Below are 25957 nucleotides of genomic sequence, written 5' to 3'. Positions count from 1 at the left end.
AGGAGGAAACCCACCACGCGTAGATATCTAACTGTTTGGAGACTCTGCAGCATAAGTGTTACGTCTGGAAAAGCGCCGAAACCCAGTTTTATCACTGAAGACACAGGAAGGAAGCAACTTGAATATAATTTTGTTTTTTTTTTAGCCCACCGTCACTCGCTAAACCAACCCTGGTGGAAGCAAAGGGAATCTGTAGAGAAGAGGTTACGGCGTGAGTTTAAACAATCTATTGGAACCATGGTTTTTTATCAAACTGCAATATGTATTAAATAATGACATCACCGCACTCTACAGGAAGAAAGGGTAAAACTGGAATACTTTTCATGTAGTGCACACTTTAAAACATTGAAAGGTTAATGGCCTACCTTGAATAATGAATAGCCAACAATATGCAGCTATGTCAATTTTACCAAGACATTAAACCAGGGGAAGGACTGCGCTACTCGCGCGTCCTGCCCTGCACGAGAATGCTGCCTACCAAGTCCTCGGCAAACCTCTGGGAGACAGACTGAGCACGTGCACAACCAGAGCTTCCAGAACGGTGAGCGAGGGAAAGTGAAAGCGCGCCATGCCCGCATTGTGCTGAACGCGCGGGCCATACACGTGCACATCACCTGTCCTCTGTACGCACGTGCACATATCCTGTGCCCCTTCGGCAAAAAAACAGACAACAATAGATCTCGCCAGGGCGAGCAGCGCATGCACTGCGTCGCTAGGCGAGGCCTAATAACATTTAGTAAATAAAGATAAACACACGGTGAATAGGGAGATTTGGAGGGACGAGGCAGGCGGTCAACATGAGGGGAGCGAGAGTGGGTAATTTACACCACGGAGAGCATGGGGAGGGAGGGGCTAAAAATAACAGAACAATGGGCAAATGAATGAAAAGCAGGACCCGGGGCGGCACTCTGAGCTATGGAGCACGAGCAGGGAACACTGGAACGAAATTGATAAAACAAGCCTAGGCAAAAGAAAAAGTAGTGAGCAACACTAACGTATATGACCAATCGTGAAATAGTACATGTAACGGGGGCAGACTCCAGGGCGTGACCGAAACAGCAAAAGGAGGGGTAAACGTAAGCTATTCACCAATGAAAACTAAGGAAATTCGAAAAGCACATGAAGGAACCAATCTAAAGCGATGGGTGTGCTGAATGACCATAGAGGAGATGAACCATGCCTTGCAAAGCAGCGCATGAATGCTGATTCGAGGTTCAACCTAAAAAGGCTGGGCTTGAAAAGCAAGCAGTGAAGGCAGCTAGAACAGGCAGATTCTAAAGAGGCAATCCTCCATGGGAGTAACAAACACTATATTAGAACACCCATTAGAAGCAGGCAAATGAGAACAAGGAAAGCCAACCAATGGGCAGGCTACAAGCCATCTATTCTTTGTAAGCCACAGTATGCCTCTCAACAGACAACCATGCACTGTCTAGTAGGCTCGCCCTAGGAATGCGGGGGGGAGGGGGGGGAAGAGTCGGGCTTTAAGAGTGTGATCCCATTAGTGGGATAGAAGTAAAAAAAGTGTGCGACATCTACCAAATGTAGGTTAGTTGAACGGTATGCTGGCCAGCATAAAACACTAACGGCCATGCAACTCCCAAAACCAGGTGGCGTGACAATCGTGAGGCTTGGACCACGGATGGGTAGCACGGGGGCTCACAGTGAAACCGGGGGTCTAATTCATAAACCTTTTTCAGCTTCATGTCTAACTTTTACTTAGTTACATTTCCAGTCACATATTTACGGACACGTGTTTACTCCCTTGAAAAACTTCACAAGTCGCTGGTATTTTACGCAATAGTAAATCTAGAACAGGCCAGCAGAAAAATTGACTTTCCCAGAAAAGTGGCTTTTGCGAGTACAAAGAAAAACATCAAAGTTGCAACATATTACCATTCCCAAACATTTTGAGTGACTTTTCCTTCCATGTGTTCCCCTGTATGACTTTCTCCTCGTGGAGGAAAGAGTAACCGTGTAAAAAGGAAACCTATAAATGCGCGAGTGCATATGTGCGCCTTTATTATTCCTACCTGCCCTCTTCATGGTGAACAGTATGCTGGTTGGAAGTGTTGAATCGAGTTTTAACTTGCACGGATTTCAAAGTCTTGTCCGAAGACAAACGTTAAGGGGCTCGTTAGTGTACATTTTTGTGGGTGGGCTTCTGTGTATGGAAATTAATTTTGCTTCAACCAGTACTCTGCTTCCATTCCGACCCGCATTGGAACGGCCCCCAGACGAGAAAGCCCTTTCCAAAGGTTGCTGGTTTGTCGGCCAGAGTAGTTTGGTGGCAGGTTCGGGTTGCTGTAGATAACGGCAGCCCCTGTTTTTTTACGACGCTCACGTGCGAGAGAAGTGCTGGAGCAAGCGCAGTGAGAGGGCGCGCCGAACTGTTATGATGGAGAACCCCGTATCACACCCGACAGGCGGCCTCTCACTTTTACTTTTGAAATCACTAGCGCGAAACCGCAGCACCGCGCCCCTCCCGTCCGAACTGCTGACTAGCAAGACTTGTTTCCATTCCTCCCGAGAAAAGGTTTGCTGGTCACCCGCATGAGCTCTGCCAGTTTTTTTCTGCGGAGAGCAGTTCTGCCCTCATGTTATCACGGTCTTGGTTGCTAGGGCCGGCGTTGGTACCCTCTACCATGCGCCCTCCAGAGGCCCCCGCTCTAACTTCCTCCATTTCCGGCGTCTCTCCTGCCTCATAGCCTCTGCCCTGTTCCCAAACAGCAGGGCTGCCGTAAGCCTCCGAGGTTGGCGACTTCACGCATCTTCCAGTTTAATCCCTGCCAGTCAGCCTGGCGGGGAGTCACCCTTTCGACTCGCAAGGCAATTAAATTAATGCAGTTGAGTTCGGTAATAGTCCCACCAGCTGCCTGCAGCCCTATGGGGTCTCGAGATTGAGCCAGCAGGGGTCGAACTTGTTGTTATTTCTATGAGCCAGCAGGTGTCGAACAGGATTTAATTATTTCTATGATTATTTCTTCATTGTGTAGTTATGCATTCTCGTGACTCCTTGTGATCGACTGTCGCCAACTTAAGTTTTCGCTGTGTGGCACCACAGTAGCGCCGCCATCTTGGTCACTGCGCACTCTGTTTCGTTCTTCCCGCGCTTTGCACACAGCCCCCTGGTTCCTTAGGGAGGGCTGCCCTACATTTAATTATTCCCGCCAGCACCGGCCGCGCACCGTCTGGGGACAGGGCGAGGCTTGCTGTCCGTTAGACTCCCTCCTTAGTTAGGAATTCAATTTTATCTCTTCGATATGCAGATGGAGGATTTCAGAAAAATGTGTCGAGGAAACAAACCTGCATATGTAACACAGACTGCAGAAGAAAGTGTCGTGAATGGAAGAACCGGAGATCCAATCAAAATAATTTCTAGTGGCACAATCTTGTACATTGGCCTAAATGTAGTTACTTCAGCTGTCTGCCTTTCTGTCTCTTCTCTATGGTAGTAATGGCAATATATGTCACCGTAGTGGCACTTAAGCAACAACTACCTATTGACAGTGAGATAAAATGTAAGCCATTTTCACAGCCTAAGAGGGAAGGTTGTAAAATGGCAATTCTGTGTTGGTCCAGCACTAACCTTTGCTGGATTCTCATGGTTTGACCTGGGATAGATGGTTGCATTGTGGTGGTGGGAGCAGGGGTTGTGGGGGAGAGGAATGTTTCTTTGTTTGACCCAGGAGAGATGCTCCCTTTAGCATGGAGGACTATACTTGACGCTTGCTGCCTGGCTTTGGCTCAGAATGGATGGATACATGAATATTGGCCTCGGAGTGGTGGTTGCATTTTGGCTCAGAAACTAAGCAATACTTTATCTGGACATGTAGTGCATATGGCTTGACCTGTTGACTCTCCCCTTCCTCTCTTGCAGTACGAAGTTACCTCAGACCTGTATTTCGAGAATGTGGTGCAGTTCTACAACTTCTCTGCACGAGTCACAGCTGATCAGCTGCGGAAGCCTCCCAACCGAGACCAGTAAGTCCACTTGTGCAGTGCTAGGTGTGGAAAGACCTGTATTTTGGGCGTGTTCTGTAGTGCCACATTAGTTCCATTCTAAGAGTTCTAGGTTAGGAGTGTGGGCAGATGCCTCCTTAGGGTCTTTGTATAAAAACTTTGGTGCTCAATTTGGAAGAGTAGAGTGCAGGTCTGCGGTCGCAATTTACAAGTGGTTCCATTTATAAAAAGAAAACAAGTCTGTTGTACTTCAAATGTTTACTTGTTCATTTTTAAGATTTTTGATAAGAGAAAGTTTTTAAATGTTGTTCTGCACCCTTTATCCAAAACAGTGGCAGTTTCTTCTGATCTCGTGTGCTACAGCACCTATCTGACCATCTCATTCAGCAATAAAACAGTGTGACGCACTACCACAAATAAAAATAAATACTTCAGAGGTTCTAGAAATGGTCATGCTGCAGTAGTATACAAAACTGAGTTACAATCCGGAATCTCTCTTGTTAATTTTGCAAGAAAAGTTCATTTAGTTATGAACCTGAACACAAAGTTTGGGCTGTTACTCAGCCAGCTAACTCATTCTTGATGCTCTCTTCAAGGATGCTATATCTTGCCATGGCATTTTCTCGTTCATTCTTTTATGTCTTTTTTTATTTGGGAGCAGGAGAAGAAATGTACCCCTCGCAAATAAACCCATTCGTCCCAGAAGATCTCCCTCGCATTAACTTTTTTGGTTGGGTATTCATTTTCAGAATCTAGATATATGGGTTGGCGTAAGGTTTTTTTTAATTTCAAAAGCAGGTGTTTAATTCCTGTGTCTGATATTGAAGTGCAATTCCATGAGAGCCATATTGTCCTCCCTGGGGCTTCTGTTCTGCTGGGACTTCTCAGGATCTATCTGCGGTTCCTCCAAGGCAGGATGTCTGGCCAGATCACCACCTACAAGTTTAAAAATCATAACTTCCCTTCCCCTCTGTTTCCAATGCCCTCAAGCAGTCTGACGGTTCTTGCTGTCGTCTTGCCTTTTTATATGTGAAAATATACTGGAGATATCGTCACTATTGTAAGACATTTCTTGCTTAATTCGAGTGCCCTCCATGGATCTGTAGGACTGAAAACTCTTGGGACGCGGAGGTCAAGTTGGAAAGATTAGTGGTTCGAGAGAATACCCAAGAGAGGAGGAGATTGTTTTTCTTGCAGCCCAGAATACCTTCCTTTATTTTCACTATTTGAAAAGCAGCAATAGTTAGTGGATTTCTTAATCTGAGCTCAGTCTACCCTCGTGTTACTAGAATGTTCAGATATTTAGGGTATGCAAGCATTTTCGAGTCACCTAGAGCCAGTAAAATCCTGGATGATGAAACCAGTAGGTTCAAACCATCTCGAACACGATTTGCTTTTTAACTCTGTGCAGGACTCTTCATCTTGGAACTTTTTGAAACACATGTGATCATGCTTAAAATGGCTGCCAAGATCCTTAACAAAACACATTTGTTTTGCTGTTTCACTATGGTGATCGAGACTGTTTTCTTGGAGATGGTTTGGAGCTTTTTAGTCATTGGCACTGTAAATGAGGCGACCACCGGCAGGATTTTGTTCTGCACATATGAATGCAGCAATTGCATAACTGCTTGTCTGCTTATTTCTCCAGGGGCACAAGACCTGTAACACATTTCTTGTACCTCCAGTGTAATCCTTAAGGATTCTGTCAGATAAAAGGGTTGTTTTTATTTAGAAATATCAGAAAACCTTCATTCACAACCTTACAAAAATGATTATTGTGGATAACTGGTTTATTGAGGCGTATTTTACAACTTGTCAAGAGATAACAAAATGTTAGCATCCTACGTGTCGCACTCCACTTATGTCTTTTAATCGAATTTATTTTGTTTAAGCAATACATTTGCGAACAGTATAGATATTAGTAATTGAACAAATATAATGCACCAATAACAGTCACTGGGGTAGACTTTGACATGTGACTAGAATGCTGAGCAGACTCTACTCGTCTGTTTTGCATTAATGAAGTGCAAGTTATCAAATCATGAACCTTTAAAAAGTATTATCCATCTATACACACCAACGCAGAGAAAAACAATAGGCATAACATTCTGTTGTACAAAATATAGCCAAGGAAGAAACAAGTGAACCTATTTTAATTACACCGAAAATTGCACTTTCACATATGACGTGCAAAACTGTAAACATGTTTACAAACAAAAACTTTGTAAGAAGGCCTCCTTCAGGGTACAGAGTTAGTTATGTTTGTTTCTCCTCAGTCTATTCTTATCCCCCAAAACCTTTAAGTATCCTTTGCTTGATCTTTCGCAACAAATAGACCAGCTATGTCAGACTATCAGTGAAGCGATACCAAAGGGAATGATGGACGGAGCTTTTGAGCAAATCAAACACTCACCGCCAGTCAACTGATCTGGGTTTAATCCATCATCATTCTTTAGCTCACTCCACCACCCCAGTTCAGACATGGCCATATGCAAATCAGTCTGACCCTGTGCCTCATGGGAGCTGTCCAGCCCGAACTGCCAAGCCATGTCTTCCCTGGACCGGAAACCAGCATCCTGGGACCGGTTTCGGGGTCATAACCCTCATCAGCCAGGCTATCTTGAATCCAGTGGAAAAGTGAGCAAGGGACCCACGTCTGGGCATACCCTTCCAATTTAGGGCGAACAAAGCAATACCAAAGGGAATGATGGACGGAGCTCAGTGAATACGGAGTTTTCAAGGCTTTGAGTAGTTCTGCATAAATACTTTGCTAGAGATTAGAGCTTTGAGCTAGCCTCACTGAGATTTTAATATCATAACTCCAAGAACCACTCTCTAAAGGGAAAGGTTTTGGTAGGAAGCTGCTTGGAACACCAAATGTTCCTAAACGCAGAACATATGGTCCCATTGCCAGGGGCAAACATTCTAACACCAGTGTATTTTAGAACAAATTGTAAATCCATAATTTTTGGAATAGGTAATCCCCTAAGCATATATCTGAAACTGCAGAGCTAAGAGCAACTTCAAGTGCCCCAGGGCGGTAATCTACAATTCGAATAACCCCACATCGCACCCAGATGAGAAGAATTCACAGTCTAAAGTTTTATTATGAATTGCCTGTTGGTTTATGCTCCCTGCCTGTCACTTTTACTCACCGCAACCGTGCCAGTCCTTTGGTAACTAAGATGTACTGTCCTGGTTTTTATTATTAATTTTTTGTTAATTCTAGTGTCCCAGGTAGACGTTTAAAACCACTTAGTCGACATATAAACGTATTTAAAAATCTGGTTCTTACTTCAGGTGGTCTTTGGGAGGAGGGACATAAGCTCTCCAAATTCTTGACTAGCTTGTCAAATGGAGTTCCAATGGGAAGTCTGGGTAGGCATGTTGCAGAAATGCTGAATACTGACCTATTGGTCTGAATGACTTAAAACTTTGGTTTTGCTTTTGGGATACAAGCAGAGCCATATCTACCCATCAGGGGTTTAATTGAATTCACCATATATGATATTCGAGTAGGGTATACAGGGATGATTTGGATAAAAGGGGCGGGGGTGCAAGCCTCTTTACCGTGCATCCCTTGCTCTCAAAAGGCACATGCTGTTATTTCAGCAACAGAGGCACATATGTGGTTGCTGCTGGCATGAATCTTGGCGGTAAGTATTTTTGTTTTTTTGTGGCATCTGTAATAAGATCTTGCAGGGTGTGTGGTTATTAGAGATACAACAGGATGATAAGTTTCTAGTGTAGGCAGCATGGTGCTTTTACTCTAAAGTGCATCTTTTTCTGGTGCCAAGTGTCATGTACTAGCCTTGACCTGACGCAGGAACCATTCAGGTGATTGTTCTTCGAATCACACACTGGATAATGTTTCTTTGTAATCCACAAAAGAAAGAGTGTAGATTTAATTCACGCACGGATATGCGTATTTGTAATCCACCCACAAGATAGTGCCACTTGGGTACTAGGAAGCCAAGGTTCCACATATCATCAAAAAACACACAACAAATGATGATTATTCCAGAAGATTACTCATTTAGTCGAGTATGCAGTTTCAGAGCAGTCAGAGAAATGGTTAGCAGATAATTGAGCATTCAGAGTGAGTTGGAACTATATGGGACCAATAGGGAGGTAAGACTGGGTTACTTTTTACAAAAAAGGGTCTAAACATGGTAAAGCAGAGATGCTCAAAAGCAAGACCAAAAGACAATAAGCAGGAGGCCTTCTAAGATCCAAATCGCAATACGGATAATCTGGCGATCCACCCAAATAGGGTTCCTAGGCCTTGAGAGTGGCACAACAAGATTACCCCCAAGCATAGCACAGACTGTTAAACTAGGATAAAGTCAATCCAATTGAATGCAGAGCAGTCGGAATGTCAAAAGATTTCCATGCATAAATAGCATGGGAATGCCAAAGTTTTGGGTGTGAGCCAGTGTTCAGGTTATTCTGTTGGAAATATGCTCTATGCTGGCTGAAGCCTTCTTTTAAGGGTGCTAAATTCCATTAGCTGTGACATTGACACATGTTCAGGACCTACTGTACCATATCTGTTAGTTCCGTAGAGAGCCATCTAACATCACTGCCTCTATCAGGAAGTGCGGTCTGCTTCTACTGCGTATGAGTGGAGTGTCCCTCTTATAGGGGAATGGAGTTGGACGCCTTGATATCCAGTCTTGCTGAATAAATGTCAATCTTCCTTTTGAGGCAGAGCCTTGAGTCATTTGTTTAATAGATTGAAACTTCCAGAAGTAATACATTTTTATGTAAAATCATAACTTTTGTTTTAAAACCCTGAATTCTCACTCAACAGCTTGAGTAGTTGCATTATTTGGTATGAACTAGACCTTCTATAGTCCTCAGTCCAGATCCTGTTGTGTGCCATTATAGACTTAAACCACAGAGGTTCATTGAAATTCAGCCATAGACCAGTATATTCGTCCTGGTTTAATCATATTGGTCTTGCTACATTCTGGTCTTTTGATTAGTAAAATACTTGGAGTTCTCCGCATTTTCTGAGATCTCGGATGTTAAACCATCTTGGAGAAAGGATTTAAAGAACTTTTTCTACTCTGATTTAACTTGTGACCTGTATATGTTAACCTTGATAAAGACAACATATAATGAAAACATTTGTGTGTTGAATATGATACTGTATCTTCGTGTAAAGTTATGGTTGGGGTATGGTAGTTAAGGAAAAGTGCAGTGTTAGTAGAGGAGTTTGAAACCATATTCTAGCCACTTCTAGTACAAGAGCAAAGATGGAGCTGGAAAGTAGAACCAAATGTTGTAGATTGCAGAGTGTATCACAAGGTGACTTTTTAATGTATGGCAGCTGCCTTTATAAAGTGCTTTAGACCCCTGAGGAAGCACCAAAGCACCAGTGGTGTCACTAGAGGGGTTAGGGGGGTGTGGACTGCACCGGGTGACACCATTACATGGGGTGACACCGTGACAGGCCTGCCAAGTATCACGCATCACATTAGGCGTGACGCTAATGCATTTAAATGTGGTGTTCAGTGTTCCCGCATCACCGCACTTAAATGCATTGCCACGCATTTTATTTAGCCACTGACCGGGCACTCTGCCTGACAGCGCCTCTGACACCCGGCTGTGTGTGCCCGTGCGGACCGGGCCGCAGCTTCACTTGCCAGGCTTAGACTAACAAGATTGTGCTGGTGCTCTGAGTCATAGTGCCGTGCGCAGCTCTCTGCTACAAAATAACAATTTTGAAATCTTCCGCACTGCGCAGCCCTGCCTGGAGAGACCCGGGTGCCGGGCCTGCCTCCCAGCAGAGTAGTCGTTGCCGCGTTAAAGTAACCACTGCCAGGCAGCTGACCGATTCTGTGGCGCTGTGGGGGGTGTCTGATGTGACCTCACGAGGAAATGAGGTCGGAGAAGCCATGCGGGGCCGGGGTCGAATTAGAGTCTGAGCTGTGTCGTCGGTTCGACCGGCCGCACGGTGTCTGTCTCAACCTGCACACAGGACTATGTGGAGTGAATTTGACAAACCTTTGGTCAGGCAGGCAGCCTGATACAGTGTTTGTTACCGCTCTGTGAGCAGCGCATTACCTCTTGGTGATTTCCTTTGTTTCATAGGAAAGGGTTTTCTATTCCAGAGTTTGGGTGAAGTTCTGTTTCAAAATTTGTCTGCCTCTTGGTATAATTTTGATTACAAATGTGTAGCACAGGTTGAATTTTTAATTTCACTTTGTTGCTCAGTTGTTGTGATGCTCTGAACTTGTTGGGCTGCACTCGCGTCATTCCTCACGGAGGCCCCTCCCAGTCCTTATCATGCTCTTGCCAGATAATAGATTTTGCTGGCAGAAGCTGGCAGGGGGAACGGGTCCAGCAATTGACACAAAGGCAGCGCCATTCCTAGTGCCTGGAGGCCTAGCGGGACCCCGGGTGGCGCGGGCCTGCGCAGAGGCGGCCCTTTGCTGGGAACAGAGAGAAGTGTCACCGCCGAGTAGACCGCGATATGAAAAGCTATTAATAATTATGCGGGAGCATCCCTTCCAGATCAGCCGTTTATTGAAAGGTGCGCAGCGCGGGAGCCCGCCGTCTGATTTATGAGAGCAATAAAAGCTCCAAACTCTCTCACGCTGGCGGACTCGGAGAAGGTCCATGGGGTAAGTCGTGAGGGGGTGACACCATGAGTTGTTACCGCACTGGGTGACACCAACCCTAGTGACGCCGCTGCAAAGCACACTTGCACATTGGTAGCGCCCGGCACTTTGGGACTACTGTGGGTGATGGGTCTCAAGTGCTAAATGTGGGTAGTGTTTTAGCATTGTGCGCGAGGACCAGAGTTGTGCTCCAGTCACTGTGCCGTGGTATGTATTGGAGTGAAAAATAGGATGTTTTAAGACTTGCACACGGTCGATCAAGACACTAGCGAGTATGACGAGTATTGCTTATTTGGTAAGCGGATTGGTATTCTGCATGTGTACAGGGACTTGGCAAAACGTGCCAGAGGGCATGTACCTGCACATGCGCATAGATGTAAGAGTGTGAGAACAGATGTGTTCAAGCATGCGGATACCCACCGTATGTGATCCCTATCGTACATTTCAAACCACGCTGAATAGGGACCTAAGGCCAGATGTATGAACATTTAATTGTGCAAGTCTCTAATTGAGAATTATTTTATTGCGACTCACAATTTGAGAATCGCAGAATCAAATGTACTAATTAGTCTTAGACACCTTAGTGATTCCCAAATGGGTCGCAAGGGACCTGCCTCATCAATATCCATGGGGCAGTCACAATTGGCGACCCATTGGGAATGGGCAATAACACAGGGATGGTGGCTTGCTATGGAAAGCAGACCACCATGTCTGTGTTTGCTTTTTAATAAAGCAACTTAAAGGGGAAGGGGTTCCCTGTGGAGCCCTTCCTGTTTGCGACTGGCTTACCACCTACTTGAAGTAGGTGGTAAACTGCAATTTGTTTTGCGACGTCGTTCTGGTTGCAAAACAGTTGTACATCCCCCCTGCAACTCGCTATTAGGAAGGGACTCCCTTGACAACTCCCTTCCTAATAGTGACTCGCAAACCCTATTTTGTGAGTCGATAATAGGTTACAGACTCGTTAAATATGGTTTTACATAGAAAAATGCATTTTACCGGTCGCAAATGGCTGGTAAAATGCGTCGTACATCTGTCCCTTAGAGAGCGAGGATGTTAGCCTTGGAAGGTGCAATCTTCCAGCAGTTATGTTGTGTGAGCAAGAGTCCACCCAGCAGTGGCAGAGGGGCAACATATAGAAAAAGCCATCATGCACGAAGTCGTGATATGTGCCCTTATGGTGTCCACAGAGGAGCGTCAGGAAACAACCCATAGGAGTGGTCATTTTACAGCCATTCGTCCTACATCCTCGGATGGGGCCATCCTGGAGCGGCCGCCATGCTTTCCTGCCTTTGATACATTTTTACTTGTCTATCGTAATATGCAGCTGCCTTCTGTCTGCTTTACCATAAATGTGAACTTATTGTTTCGCCAGCTGTAAATAAACCATAACGTGCTTTTAATCACCCACGCCACTCCTGCTTCCGGCTTTCTACTGTAGTCCTCGCTTTTTCAAGGTCTCCAGTACATTGTGCCTATGCATTTTTTACCTGATCGGTCCACGCGCTACAGTGGCAAGCAGGCCCGGCTCCGGGAATTTTTATTTGGGTGGGCTAAGGGTGCAATCAGGTGGGCCACTGCGGGCCCGATTTGTCACTTATATGTCTAGCCAGCCCTGCTCTGTGCCCTCTTTATCACTTCTTAGTCTTAAAAAGTCCAGTAAAATACTCTTTTCCAAATCTCTTTTTAAATTTAAGGGTGTGTATAATTTAAAATTCCAAAGCCTTGGACTCCCATTTAATTAAACAGAAACCTCATATACTTTAGGTAAAATATCAAGTATCTCTGTCTTAACATCCTTAAATGCATATAGTCATTTCACAAATGTGAAAATTAAAATTTAGCAAGCAGTGAGAGAAGTGATGATTTAGGGATCCTTCCTAACCTAGGGAGAGAACCAAGCAGATGCCTTGAAAACAAAGAGCTCATCTTGCTGAACGATTCGGCGGTGGTCCCATCTTATTAGGACCACCCCAAGCACAGTTGTGGGCAAAAATAAATCCCAACCAAAGGCCCTGCAAAGCATTATGAGACGAGATTAGCAGTGGGCATTGAATATTATAGTATCCAATATCAGAATAATTCTACAAAGAGCTGCAGTTCAACTAGTCGTTACTAGGTGTCCCTCACGAGTCCCATGCAAAAGCATTGAAACTCTTTCATGAAGCTGCAGTTCCACTAGTAGTTACTAGGTGTCCCTCTCGAGGGACACCACCTAGCAACAACTAGTTGAACTGCAGCTTGATGTAATATTTTCAATGCTTTTGCATTTGACTAGTGAGGAGCTCTTTGTAGAATTTTTCTGATATTGGATACTATAATATTCACTGCCCACTGCTAATCTTGTCTCATAATGCTTTGCAGGGCCTTTGGTTGGGATTTATTTTTTCCCACAACTGTGCTTGGGGTGGTCCTAAGAGGATGGGACCACCACTGAATCGTTCAGCATAATGTGCTCTTTGTGTTCAAGGCATCTGCTTGGTCTTCACCCTAGGTTAGGGGGGACCCCAAAATCATCACCTCCCTCATTGCCAGATATTTTTCAAGTTCACTTTTGTGAATTTGTTATATGCTTTGCAGCATGTAAAGTTTGCATTATCAATACATTTGTGGGTTCAGTTTAGTAGCTGACTCCACTAATCAGGTTAGTTTTATTTTCCACGTAATGTCCCTTTGATGGGAAGAGGAAGTTTCTAAGGTGGGAGTATCAGGCAAGTGACACTACTCTGGCTCATACCAGTTCCACTTTCATTATTCCAGGTAAAAAACATTTGTAAAATCACCTTCAAACTTGAAACATTGAATATAGCAGTAATTATAAATAGCACGCACTTTAAAGTATGTTCCGCAGTTGCCCTAATGACCCGACTGCTAAGTAAATAGACATGCATTTGCAATGCAATAGGTCTCGCATTTGCAAGAGTTTAAACTATTGGCATTGTAAATGATACTGCCTCTTATTTATGTTTTAAAAACCAACACAAAAATAAAAGGCATTGTCATTTACAATGCCAATAGCTCAAACTCTAGCAAATGCAAGACCTATTGCATTGCAAATGCTTGTTTTAAATCTGACGCCTCTTCAGCCATGACGCTCCCTCGTCCTGCATGTTTTCAAATTCTTCACTCACAACCTTCGTTCATCAAGAGAGCACTTCTGTAATGAGGGCACGTGTGAATGGCAATTTATTTATATAGTACTTACTACTTCTGAAGAGGCATCGGGATTTAGTTGTTTCGACTCTGAATGTACAGTGTCGATTGTGCCTTTCATTAAAGGGCTCCGACGTCAACACGGACTACATACGCACAATATAAAAGAAAATAAGCATTTCTGCAGTGTGAACCCTCTCGCTGTCCTTCAGACACCCTGTCCACCACCCGTTCACAGCAAGCACTTAAAAAGACACCCCAGCTGTGCAGGTTTCCAGCACAGAGGCCATGCAATGAATGAAAATGACTTCCCCTAACGTATGTCTTCCCCGCATGTCCGCATCAGTGTTCCAACCTGCCATTGTTTGTGAAGGGCTTTGGTGTAAAGTGATAGGTGCAGCATGCTAATGAAAAGCACCGAATAGATAGACTCCTGGACTGAAAGTACCTGTGTAAAAACACACAAATCGATGTTTTGAATATGTGTGATCAATTGCATGACTTTGTAAAAAGTCAAGTCATTTGTTTTTATGTATATTTTTGTATGTTTGTTTGTACTTGTAGGGGACAGTGGTGCAGTAAATATTGTGTTTATATAAAAATTAAAATGCCCCTTTTGAAGGTTGTTGGTTTGAATGGGGAGTGCTGTCTAGAAGGATTTAGGCGAGCGTCACAGTATTGTTTCACATTGTGAGTTATTCTCAGGGAATGACCATACAGGACTAAGGCATCTGTGGGTGCACATCACCCCAAATTCACAGCGCGCATTTCAAACTCGGAGGGATGAAAGGCAAAGCTGGTCCAGTAAGAATGTCTGTCTAACCTGAATGTTGCACACCGCAGCAGCAGGTGCATTGACTCGATGGGCTATTCTGCCTTGCTTTGTATGCTATTAAGTCCACTGCGTTGTATGGTTTCACACAAGCCTCGACTTTCTTTTGATATGCAGATCTCCCCACTTTGATCCCCATTTACGACGTAAACAGGCCTCTTGGTGTTGATTGTTCAGGAGGTATTGTATTGTAATTTTATAGCGCTTAGTACCCCTGACGAGGTGTTGAAGTGCTTTTTCGCCGAGTAGCACCCTACTCCGGAACCCATAAAGGATTAGTGTTGAATTAGTATAGTGAAATATGAAAGTGATTTAAGTGGTGGATAGGTTAGTCAGTTATTTAACCCCGCTTGGGTAATCCTCAAGTGTTAAAACCACGGAACAAACAGGCAAAGAACATTAGATGACCATCAATGTACACAATAGAGGTTCCTTATTCCTAGGACAGAACACTACTGCACCCAAGAGTCAAATATAAATATTTTGAGGGTCAGTATTTTTAGGTAGACGACGTTTCGATCCATTATTAACATAAGATCATCATCAGGACTACAGAATTATATGCCCTATTACATAATATGCAAAAATTATAAATAAGTTAAGACCTGCAGAGGTAAAGAAGGGAGAATAAAAGGGGAAAGTTAAAGTATAAATCAGGTCTCAGAAACCTATTTATCAAGAGAATGTAGAAATAGTCAAGCGTGAATCACGCGTTCATGCTGATAGTGGAAGTGAGCCATAATCAATTAAATTGTCCATAGCTATTGTGGGAAAATGCCTTTTATTTACTTGAAGCAAATCCATTTTTGTAGTAAATGAAGCTAATGGGAAGAGAAGATGTGAGGTGTAAAACTGTGCCCTGGTACAGGAGAGGAGATGCTAGAGGGGGGAGCTTGGATTTGGAGGTGCAGTATGAAGGGCGAGGAGGGACAGTGGGGAGGAAGCAAACAAGGGTGAGCCATCACGGAGGGAAGTGGGGAGGAAGCACACAGTGTGAGCACATGACGGAGGAAAGTGGGGAGGAAGCACACATGGGTGAGCACATGACCGAGGAAAGTGGGAGGAAGCACACAGGGTGAGCACATCACAGAGGGAAGTGGGGAGGAAGCACACATGGGTGAGCACATCACGGAGGGAAGTGGGGAGGAAGCACACATGGGTGAGCACATCAGGGAGGGAAGTGGGGAGGAAGCAAACAAGGGTGAGCACATCACGGAGGGAAGTAGGGAGGAAGCACACAGGGTGAGCACATCACGGAGGGAAGTGGGGAGGAAGCACACATGGGTGAGCACATCAGGGAGGGAAGTGTGCGAGGAAGCAAACCAGGGTGAGCACATCACGGAGGGAAGTAGGGAGGAAGCACACAGGGTGAGCACATGACGGAGGGAAGTGGGAGGAGTACACATGGGTGAGCACATCACGGAGGGAAGTGGGGAGGAGTACCCATGGGTGAGCACATCACAGAGGGAAGTGGGAGGAGTACACAGGGTGAGCACATCACGGAGGGAAGTGGGAGGAAGCACAATAAACATACAGGATAATGATACACACACGCTGAAAAAAAATAGATTTTACCCAGAACAACTTTAATAAATATCGGACTGTGCGATTTTGTAAAGTGTTGGCGTTAAACTGGAGCCTATTCCCACAACACAGCAACATTGGCATTTAGAAAACACTATTTCCTCACAGAGTGCATGTAACAAGTATGTGACACAGGGAAACCACTTCCCTTAAATCCCAAGTTTTCTTCAAAGTGATTTTACTGTAGTGCACAATTTTACCACCTTCTATTGTGGTTTCAGTTAAATACCTACTGTTGAAATTATTACACATGAAGGAACACTGCGGCCAAGCATTTATGCAGATGCGCAGAGTATGCATTTGTAGTCCTCATGTTGAGGAGAGGAGGAGCATCCTGATTCACTCGAGGCTTGCCTTTCGTGAGTCACGGCCCCTCTGCACACACTACAACAGTAAAATAGTAGGTTACACTTAGCATACAGGCTACATATCTAAAAGCACTCACGCAGCCCTTTCAAGAAGCTCCATCCTGCTAAGGCAACGCCCACCTCAGTTAGGTGATGGGGCACATTACGGCTCCTAGAAACACTACTCAGTTTAGGGGCCTCGTCCTCCAATATTAGAGGGGTAAAAGGGTCAGTGCATGGTTAGTAACATCGCTCACACTGTTTGCCCCTAGCAAGCCTTTGTACTATTTCCCAAAACTTTTGGAAAAAGGGCAAATAGGGAAACGTAAGTGTCTATCCGACTCCTATCCGGAGTGTTATAAAAATAAGAAGTCATTCCAGTTTGGAGAAAAAAACGACCCGTCGGCGCCCGTCTTCCTGATAGGATGGTAAATCTATCTTATGTAGCCATTTACCTATTCAGAAACTTCAGATTTTGTTTTTTACATTTTTCTGTAGCACATTGCACCTCACAGGCCTTGAGACACTTTAAATTGAGCTGTAATGAGGCTAAATTGCAACATTCTGAAACTGAGCATTGAAAAATTTGTAGTTGCGAAACACTGCTGGAAATGGCAAAATGGTTAAGGTGAAAATGGGCCTGAAAAGATTAGTTTCTAGAAGAAATTGTTGATCGATTGGGATCAGAGATTGAGAGGAAGGGATTTCTAGAGGTTGGGGGGGTGGTGGTGCCAGCAGCGAAGCAGGAGGGATGGGGGGGGGTGTGGTCCCAGTAGAGATGTGGGGTCGGTGGTCCCAGCAGCGACGCGGGTAGGTTGGGCGGTAGGTCCCATCAGCAACGCAGGAGGGATGGGGGTGGCCCAGCAGCGACGCGGGAGAGATTGAGGGGGTGAGCCAGCAGCGACGGGGGGAGGGGGGGGCAGTGTTTAGCATATATTTGTGTTTGTCCGATATGATGGGAAACTTTGCATTGCATATTTGTAAAAACACTATGTAAGCCACATTAGACTTCGACGCGGGAGAGATGGGGGGATGAGAGGTGGTCCCAAAAGCGACGCGGGACGGATGGGGGGGGGGTGGTCCTAGCAGCGACACAGAGGGATGGGGGTGGCAGTCCCAGCAGCGATGCGGGTGGGATGGGCGGTAGGTCCCATCAGTGACGCAGGAGGGATGGGGGTGTGGGGGTGGCCCAGCAGCGAGGCGGAAGGGATGGCGGGGGTGGGCTAGCAGCGACAGGGGGGCAGTGTTTGGCATATATTTGTGTTTGTCAGATATGATAAACTTTGCATTGCATATTTGTAAAAACACCATGTAAGACACATTAGACTTCATTCAGTAGGCACAACAATGTCGAGCAACTAACCCAGCCTGCTCAGCGGAAACCTAACTGGAGCGTCGCTTCGCCACAGGGATCGGCCTCAACCAGGGAGCGGCACAGGCAATGAGAAGATTATTTTTATTATACTGTTGCAGGCAATACCGGTAGTGGATGAAGCAACCTGCCTGCACCTTCCAGCAAACAAGCCCTGCCTGCTGGAAGCAGACCCCGGCTTCTCACCCTCTGCGCGGCGCTTCCCAACACACGCAAAAGTCACACTTGCAAACGGTCGACTGCAAACGCGGAGATCTTACTGCCATAATGGGAATAAAAAAAACAAGTGGTGCGCATGAGCAGCCCACCTCTTTTTCCTTCTTTTATTTAGTTGCTTCCCTGGGAAATGGATGCAAAATAGAAGAAGCCCGCGAGTGGTGCGCGCCACAGCGAGCCATGTGGTTTAAATTATCGTGCCCGTGTCTGGGCACAATAATTGAAACCACATGATGGCCGGTACGCGTAATAGACACCAATAGGCCATGGGCGGAGCAATGCGTCCGTCTTTGGCTAATTGCGTGATGTCTTAAATAAAAACACGAACAGAAAGGCCAATCGCGTATCAGGAAAGGCACGAGCATGTACAATTTCTAGGTATGTTTTCAAACCCCCTACAAGAGGTCTCTCGCTGCGTGAGCAGGGCTGCGCACTGCAACGCTAAGCGCGAGACCTAAACAGGCCCTGGGATTAGAGCGTGTACCGGAAGTGAAATCAACCACGCATCATGCACTAAACTAAAGCAGCCAAACTAGGTGTGAAGAGAAGGCAGTTCGTTAGACCAAAAAATGTCAGTCCAAATAAATTCCTCGGGAATCCTCGTGAAAACAGTAAAATCCCCCAAGAAGGCATAATTAGTAATGTCAACACTACTAAGATAAAACATGTCGCATGCTGGCAGTGGATCGGAGGAGACCCCATCAGGGGCGGCCTTAGGCATGTGCAAGCTGTGCACCTGCACAGGGCCACCAAACCCCAGGGGCCACCACGAGGAATCGGATACAATACATATTCGTGGCGGCCCCTGTCAGGGATTTGGCGCATGAACGACTGAGGCGTGCTAAATCCAATGTGATGCACGCTGAATGGTTGTTCTTGTACTCTTTTCCTTTCTAACCCAGTCTCGTCTTTGTGTGGAGTCGGCCTTGTTTCGGGCTCTTCTGGTAGGTCTTGTGCTTGTTTAGAACTTTTTTCCAGGAGAATCGAGCTTGTTTTAATAGTCCAGATCTGGCACCTCCGGAGGCTCGCATGCGCAGTGCCCGCGAGTCCTGCAGCGAAGGGGTTACAGAAGCACCATGCATCACTGGCGGCAGGAGGGGTGGCAGCACCCGTGCCCGGCGTGCAGCGAGCAGCACCGAGACCGGCCGAGGCCATGCACCGGCGCGCCTAGAGACCCTGGCAAGAAAGGCCGCCTTGCAGAGGATAGCATGCCAGTGTGCAACCTTTGGTGCCAGCTGCGAGGTGAGCAGCCCGAGGGTCAGGGCATGGGGAGGGGGAGTGAGGAGGTTAGCGTGTGCCACTGCAGAGTGAACCCGAGGGAAGGTGAGCCATTGGACGAGGGTGTGGGGAGCCCTGGGAAGGAGGGCAGATCAGGCATAGGAATGTATCCCAGCCCGTGGGGGTGAGGAGCCGGGGGCGTGGGGAAGGTTGGGTGAGGATGTTATTGTAGATGGTGTGTGCTTTGGGTCTGGGTGGAGGTAAGCCATGTGAGGTGGCGAGCTGGCGGTATTCTGGTGGTCATGGGAAGGGAGGGCATGACGAATTGTGAGAGAGAGCCTCTCTCTCACGATTCATCTCTGAGAGGGCGCGGGTCGGAGAGGTGGTCACTGTGCGCCAGGGGTAGGGAGTGGTACAGATCGGCGCTGTATGTTGAGGGAAATGTGAGTCAGGAGTGCAGGGGCGGTGTTTACTTGTGGCTGAGGGGAGGCATGGTGACTTTTGGAGGTGTAACTTGGGAGGCACGGGCGTATTGGGGGGAAGAGGAGAGCAGGGTACGAGGTGTTAGACGTAATGTTAAGGATTCATTAAAATGATTACAATTACTTATCAACAATCATGAAAACAGAGTATGAAGCTGATACTTGTGATCTAATGAGTGGATCTGCCTGCACAAATCTTTTAAAACATCGAGTGTTCGAATGTACTTGGCATTTGGTTATGTCTGTTTTATATGGTGTTGAGGCAGACATGAAATGCAAGCACCTATGGATGGATGCCTGGAATAGGATGGCAGTGCCTACCCATGTTAACTCAATCTAATGCCCTTTTGCAGAGACCTTGGTAGGAGACTGGCTTCTTGATCATTTCTTTAATTACATTCCAGTGCTTGTCATGTGACTAGCAGAGAAAACTAGTTTAACTAGTCCTCAGTTTGCAATTGGTGAAGCAGCCTTCTCTGTCCATACTAGGGGCATAGTTACCATTGGTTCAGCAAGTACAGTGGTACTGAGACCCAAAACCCTCAGGGGCCCAATGAACCCTGATAATTGCTATATTTTACTTCCAGAGCAGCAGCCAAAGGGGCCATTTTCCTTGCTTATGCCACGGCCCATGGGGTCGTTGGTACGCTGTGCTAGTGATTCGTACGTCTGCTTGAAAGTTGTCTCCTGACTGGATGTTCCTTGCACATTAATTTTGCTTCAGTGAACCTCTAGTGCCTTTTCATAGCCTTAGGACTCACTGTAATTAATCCTTGTTTAATAGGTGTTCTGAAAGCGAGCAGAACTGGTTGCTGGAATATGGCACTATACAAGAAACCTTAATTAAATATATTGTATTTTGTCTTTTGACAATGTGGTAAAGTGGACGAGTCTTTGGTTACCTGTAGGCTGTCTTCAGGATCAGTTAGTGACGTACTGAGACAGGTCTCTGTGTGCCATGATTTCAAGGTAGCTTACTCTTCCTGCTAAGGGCACTTCCCAAATAGATCATGAACTATTCTCCAGGCTCTACTGTTCTCAGTGGACTGAGAAAACAGACCTTGTATGCCAAGTCACATGATCTACCCTATAGTTTTATAACACTCTTCAAATAAACCTTCCATGTGTGGCTAGTCCTCATAATGTGTCATACATGTAGTGGGAAGGGTAATTACTATCAATCAGTCAGGGTTTGTAAAGCTCAGCTGCTTCACACATAAGGGTCTCGAGGCGGTGTGGGATTCATGCTGCTGGATCATGCTGCTTGTTGGTTGAACAGCGAGGTCTTGTGGTCCTTCCTGAACTGCTGGAGCGATGGTGAGGCTCTGAGGTGCAGGGGGAGGGTTTTCAGGTCTTCACTGCCAGGTGGGAGAAGTAGCGGCCTCCACTGTTTTATCAGCGGCTGCATTGGGTGGCTACTAGGGAGATGGTTCTGGAACATATTTTCCTGGTAGGTTGATGGAAATTCACTCGTACATTAAGGTATGCTGGTCCTTCATTGTGTAGTCCAGGGAAGACATGGCTTGGCAGTTCGGGCTGGACTGTTCCCATGAGGCACAGGGTCAAGGCTGATTTGCATATGGCCATGTCTGAACTGGGGTGGTGTGGTGAGCAAAAAAACAATGGATTTAGGCCCAGATCTCTGTACTGGGGTGAATGTATGACCTTGTTCTGCATTCTGTCCATCAACTGTTTTTGCAAGAAAATAAAAATGACATCAAAATCTTTCAGCAGCCGCCACTGCTGATTGTCTCTTTTTTTCCCTACCCACTGCTAGCCTCGCCCGCTGCATTGCAAGCAAAATGAAGAGAATTCGAGTACACAAATCTGGTTATTCGAAACGAAAGAAAGGTGGCTCAGCAGGCTTTCGTAGTGTCACAGGAAGGAGCAATCCTGAACTTTATGACCCAAGGGAAACCTAAAGATGGAGAATCCTCTGGCCAGAGTACTGCTGATGCACTAGGTAAAACAGGCGCTGACGACCATAAAGAAGAACAAAAAAATGATGATATCCATGAGCAGAATGATACTCGTGAGCAGACCAATGAAAATGAACAAGGTGACTCTGAAATTGATACAAACATGCAGCAATTACCAACTCAGGATGAGGATTATTACAAAAGACCCTCAGACAGAGAAACTGAAACATCATTCATCGGTCCATCAACATCTGGCATTCTGAAGGAGGTTCAGAGTTTACAGACGGATGATGCTGGTATTGAAAAGGAAGCCAAAGAGCAAGACCATGTTACAGACCCGTGTTCTGAATATGATTTATGTGATTGGAGGGATCCTACTTTGTGGCCAAACTCTCTTACGGACGCGCAACGTGTTTTTCTTGATGAAAGGGGTCCCTCCAGAGACCCAGATTCTAAAACAAAGTATCCAAGTGATGAGCACTCAAAAAGTAAACGTCGTTTTTCTGTTACCATGTTACTGGTCATCTAAAGCCTTTTCTGGACGTTTTATTAAAACACCTTCCTGAGCTCTGCCCCGCCCGGACCCCCTATTCCGGGGCCCCCTACCTGCGCTCCCTGCACAGGGCCACCATGAGCCTAGAGCCGCCCCTGACCCCATAATGTTAGGAGGCAGAAGAAAATGCAAAATACGAGGGAGGCGTTCATACTTATCACACCGTAACCTGGCCAGGATACGCATAGAGTTCAAAAGTCGGCTGGTTAATACAGGGAAAATTACCAGACGCACCAATCCAATGTAATTCAGGTAGGAAGAATGGGGAACGTGCAGAGTCTGTGACAAAGGCAGTTACCCACTGAGCTATCCACATAAAATTGAGTTTATCTGCGTTTGAAATCTACCAACAGACAAAATGATTTCTCTACTGCAGGATCATAAATCACCAGAGTTATAGGTACATTTTTTATTCTCGCTGTGCATCGTTGGCAGATTCACTGCGAGGGCCAAGGCTCATGTTTGGGTGGGCCTGGCCCACCCGGCCCACCCGCTAGAACCGGGCCTGGTGGCAAGTCCAAAGAACAGAAAAATGCACCCTGATTTCATCTGGCATAATGTCAATGCTTTCATTTTATTAAGAAAAACCTAGTCCATGTTCTAAATATTTTTATTTTGTTTTCAACCCAGAATAGGAAAGCAGCGCATCCATCTTCCGAATAAATCCTAGTGATCTAACCGATATAACTAGACCCATCTGCTGCTCGAACCTGTGCCTGACCTTCACGTTGTATTTTCGATTCCTATATCCTCGAAGGAATCTGCTCCACCTTTCACCATCCTTTTTGTTTCTTCGTCCTTCTCGCACTTGAACTGGGTATCACGCAGCCTGTGATTGGTATTACGGTAGTCTGGGTTCAGAAGAACCTGGATACTCGTCGCTGTGAACATATTCCATTTTAAACCGTGCTCCGGCCGAGCCAGCTGTGTTGAAAGTTTGGTGTGGTGTGAAGAATTACAGATAATGTTCTCCGGAGATAGTACGTCATCGGCTGTTTCCTGAAGTGACAGGTCCCTGGAGTTCAGTGCTGATTTGGGCGTTCCCTTGCACGGAATCAGTACACAGCTTGTAAAGCCGAGAAGCAAGACCTCCTGTGAGAAAGGGGAACAGCGTGTTCACCGTGGATCAACACAGTCGCGTCTCCAGGTCGTTGAGGGTTGAGAAGTTTGTATAATGCTATTGCTCCCTCTCGTGGGCATTTGGGACATTACAGCCGGCGTAAAGATGACAGGATTCCTTGCCCATGATTGTTGGATGGGTTTTTGTCCGTCTCATTTCACCGCTTCTTATTCGTTGGCTTTCATCTCTGTCTTTGCCCACCTCTGGTGAATTTCATCGTTATTGTGTGGTGTTTGTGTGACTTCTGCCCTTTCATTGCTTGCATTAGAGAACCTTTTGTTGTTTTTGTTGCTTTTAGCATTCTTTTAATTTGCTCTGTATTTCCTGTATGTGTTCCACGTTCTGCAAGCAGGGTGCTGTAGGTTCTGTAGCCTCGTTTGTAAGAGTCTGTGTGGTTTTGGATCCTGTATGTCCTGCTGCTCTGGTCATGGGCTGTCCTATGAATAAAGTACAATTTCTTCATCCACCTCCTATTGGTTTCATTCTCCATGTTTGTGGCTATCACAATTTGGTGACACGGATGCGATTTCCCCAGTTTAAAAACCACTCCAGATTTTTTTTTTTTTAAGTAATTGCAGATAAATTGGTTTCCAATATAGATGTCTACATAAATGTCAACGTTACATGTTGCTGCAAGAATCCATACTTTTCTCACAGCTCTGCTTATGCTTGAAAAAATTATGCCGCTCCAGCAAACATGTCTGTAAACAGTTCTCTGTTGGAAAACATCTTATCGTATGACAATATGCTTCAGGATATGAAACGCTCTTCCGCTCTCTCTCAGGACAATTTCATCCCTGTTTGAATATAGGAAACACCTCAAGACATGGCTTTTTACAAATTAGTTTCTCTGACACCGTATGCGATCCGCAAGCGCCTAGACACCTATGGGTATTGGTGCGCTATATAAATTGTTTTAACATAACATATTAAACAAAATATGTATTTTAAGTTCCTACGGTGTATACCTCAAGAGGTAGTACGTGTAATTAGTAAGGCCCTATATCCTTCAATATGAATTATGTATTTTATAGAAATAACATATGGTGCTTCATCTGTAACTAGGGGAAACATGAGAGAAATTAACAGCCCCTCCCCCCCGTACCCGCTCCCTCCCCAACTGTAGGTGAAACCCACCATTGTTCTGTGACTTGTTTTTTTCGTTCTGTGGACTTAAGGTAATTTAATATTTGAAGTGATTTGTTAAAATTAAGTCAAATCATCCACTTTTATTTCTTATGGGCATTTTATTTCCCTCTTTCTCTTCAGGTGGAGCATGACCCCTCCCACTGTAAATGCGTACTACTCTCCTACCAAGAACGAGATTGTCTTTCCAGCGGGCATCCTGCAGGCTCCTTTCTACACCAGCTCCTCCCCTACGTAAGGCCGCCTCACTCCTTCTCTTTGGACATTCGTATTGTTTAGATATTGTTCATCTGCGATAGTACTGTTGTGTGCGACCTATCTGTTTGTACAAATGATGCAGATACATATATTTAAGCTCCTAAACACTGTCCAGAGGGGGGTGTTTGTGGGGGGTTGAAATAAACTTACTACAAGTGACACATTGGATATTTCCTGACAAGCCGGCACTTTCAAAAGGAGATTTGACAGTTTGGAGCCAGTCACATGTATGGTCTCATCTGCTGCGGTCCTCCCAGCCTTTCAGAGGCACTGATTAGTTTGCAAACATTATGACTTCCCTGTAGCATCTGTGCCTCTCTGGTGAATTGACAACAGTACTGGCATTCTTTACTAATCCAGACCACTTTTCCTGTCAGTCATGGTCAATGCTGCTTTAACACACTTAAGAAAATGCTTACGATTGATGGCTTGTGCCCTTGGAAAGTTTCCATTTTGTATCTTTCTGAAGTTTTCGCTGTAGACCCTGCCTGATGCTGCAAGAGCCCCTTCGGCGAGTGTCTCAGTGGGATGCACTTCACTGTGCCAGTCCACTGCAGTACTCTAGGCTTTAAAATGAAGTTGCCCTTCCCTTGTATTTCTTGATGCGTTATTTATCTTTTCCATGTTCCCTTTTTTGATCTTTTATTCGCTTCTCCAACCTTTTCCATGGCTCCTTTTGTAAATGTGCGCATGCTATCATATAATACCTTCTTTCTTATGGCTCTAACTCACCCACATGTGATCTTTCTCCTTGTTCTTTGCTGTTTTTGGCTCCTTTCTGTCCACAGTGGATTTTGGTCCTCGTTCTTGAGTCAAAAGGTAATGGGCCACTAATAATAGACTACACGTTCCCTACAGAAAACTCCCAAGAGAAATATATATGGGATGCACACACTTCACAATACTCAGGAATGTCATTTTATTGTGCTGACTGCTGATTTCAGAATGCCCAACACGTCATTCTCTGCGATCTTTTTCAAGGCAGTACAGTTTGATTTAAGGTAAAAAAAAAAAAAAAAAAATCTAAAATAATACCTTCGGTATACAAGATGTTTCCAGCGGCCTGTAAGCATTGGAAAAGTGTGACACGTTTGTGCTCTCCTGGTTCATTTTGAAGTCAGCAAATTGCACAGTAAAGGAATTTTTTGAGAACCTGAATGAGTGC

At 45.4% G+C, this 25957-nt stretch overlaps 1 protein-coding gene across 3 annotated transcripts in view; it reads left to right on the top strand.

Annotated features, from left to right (window-relative positions):
• The window catches only part of ECE1 (endothelin converting enzyme 1), a 398159-nt gene that overhangs the window by 332351 nt on the left and 39851 nt on the right, over positions 1-25957 (top strand). For all 3 annotated transcript variants that reach the window (XM_085608988.1, XM_085608989.1, XM_085608987.1), the window contains 2 exons: positions 3881-3984; positions 24658-24768. In XM_085608988.1, the coding sequence (XP_085465114.1) occupies positions 3881-3984; positions 24658-24768 (215 nt within the window). The remainder of the gene's footprint in view (positions 1-3880; positions 3985-24657; positions 24769-25957) is intronic.

The sequence above is a fragment of the Triturus cristatus genome, chromosome 1_2 (genome assembly GCF_964204655.1).
Source record: "Triturus cristatus chromosome 1_2, aTriCri1.1, whole genome shotgun sequence".
Taxonomy (NCBI): domain Eukaryota; kingdom Metazoa; phylum Chordata; class Amphibia; order Caudata; family Salamandridae; genus Triturus; species Triturus cristatus.
Note: the sequence above shows the minus strand (reverse complement) of the source record. Positions and strands in the feature narration are given on the sequence as shown.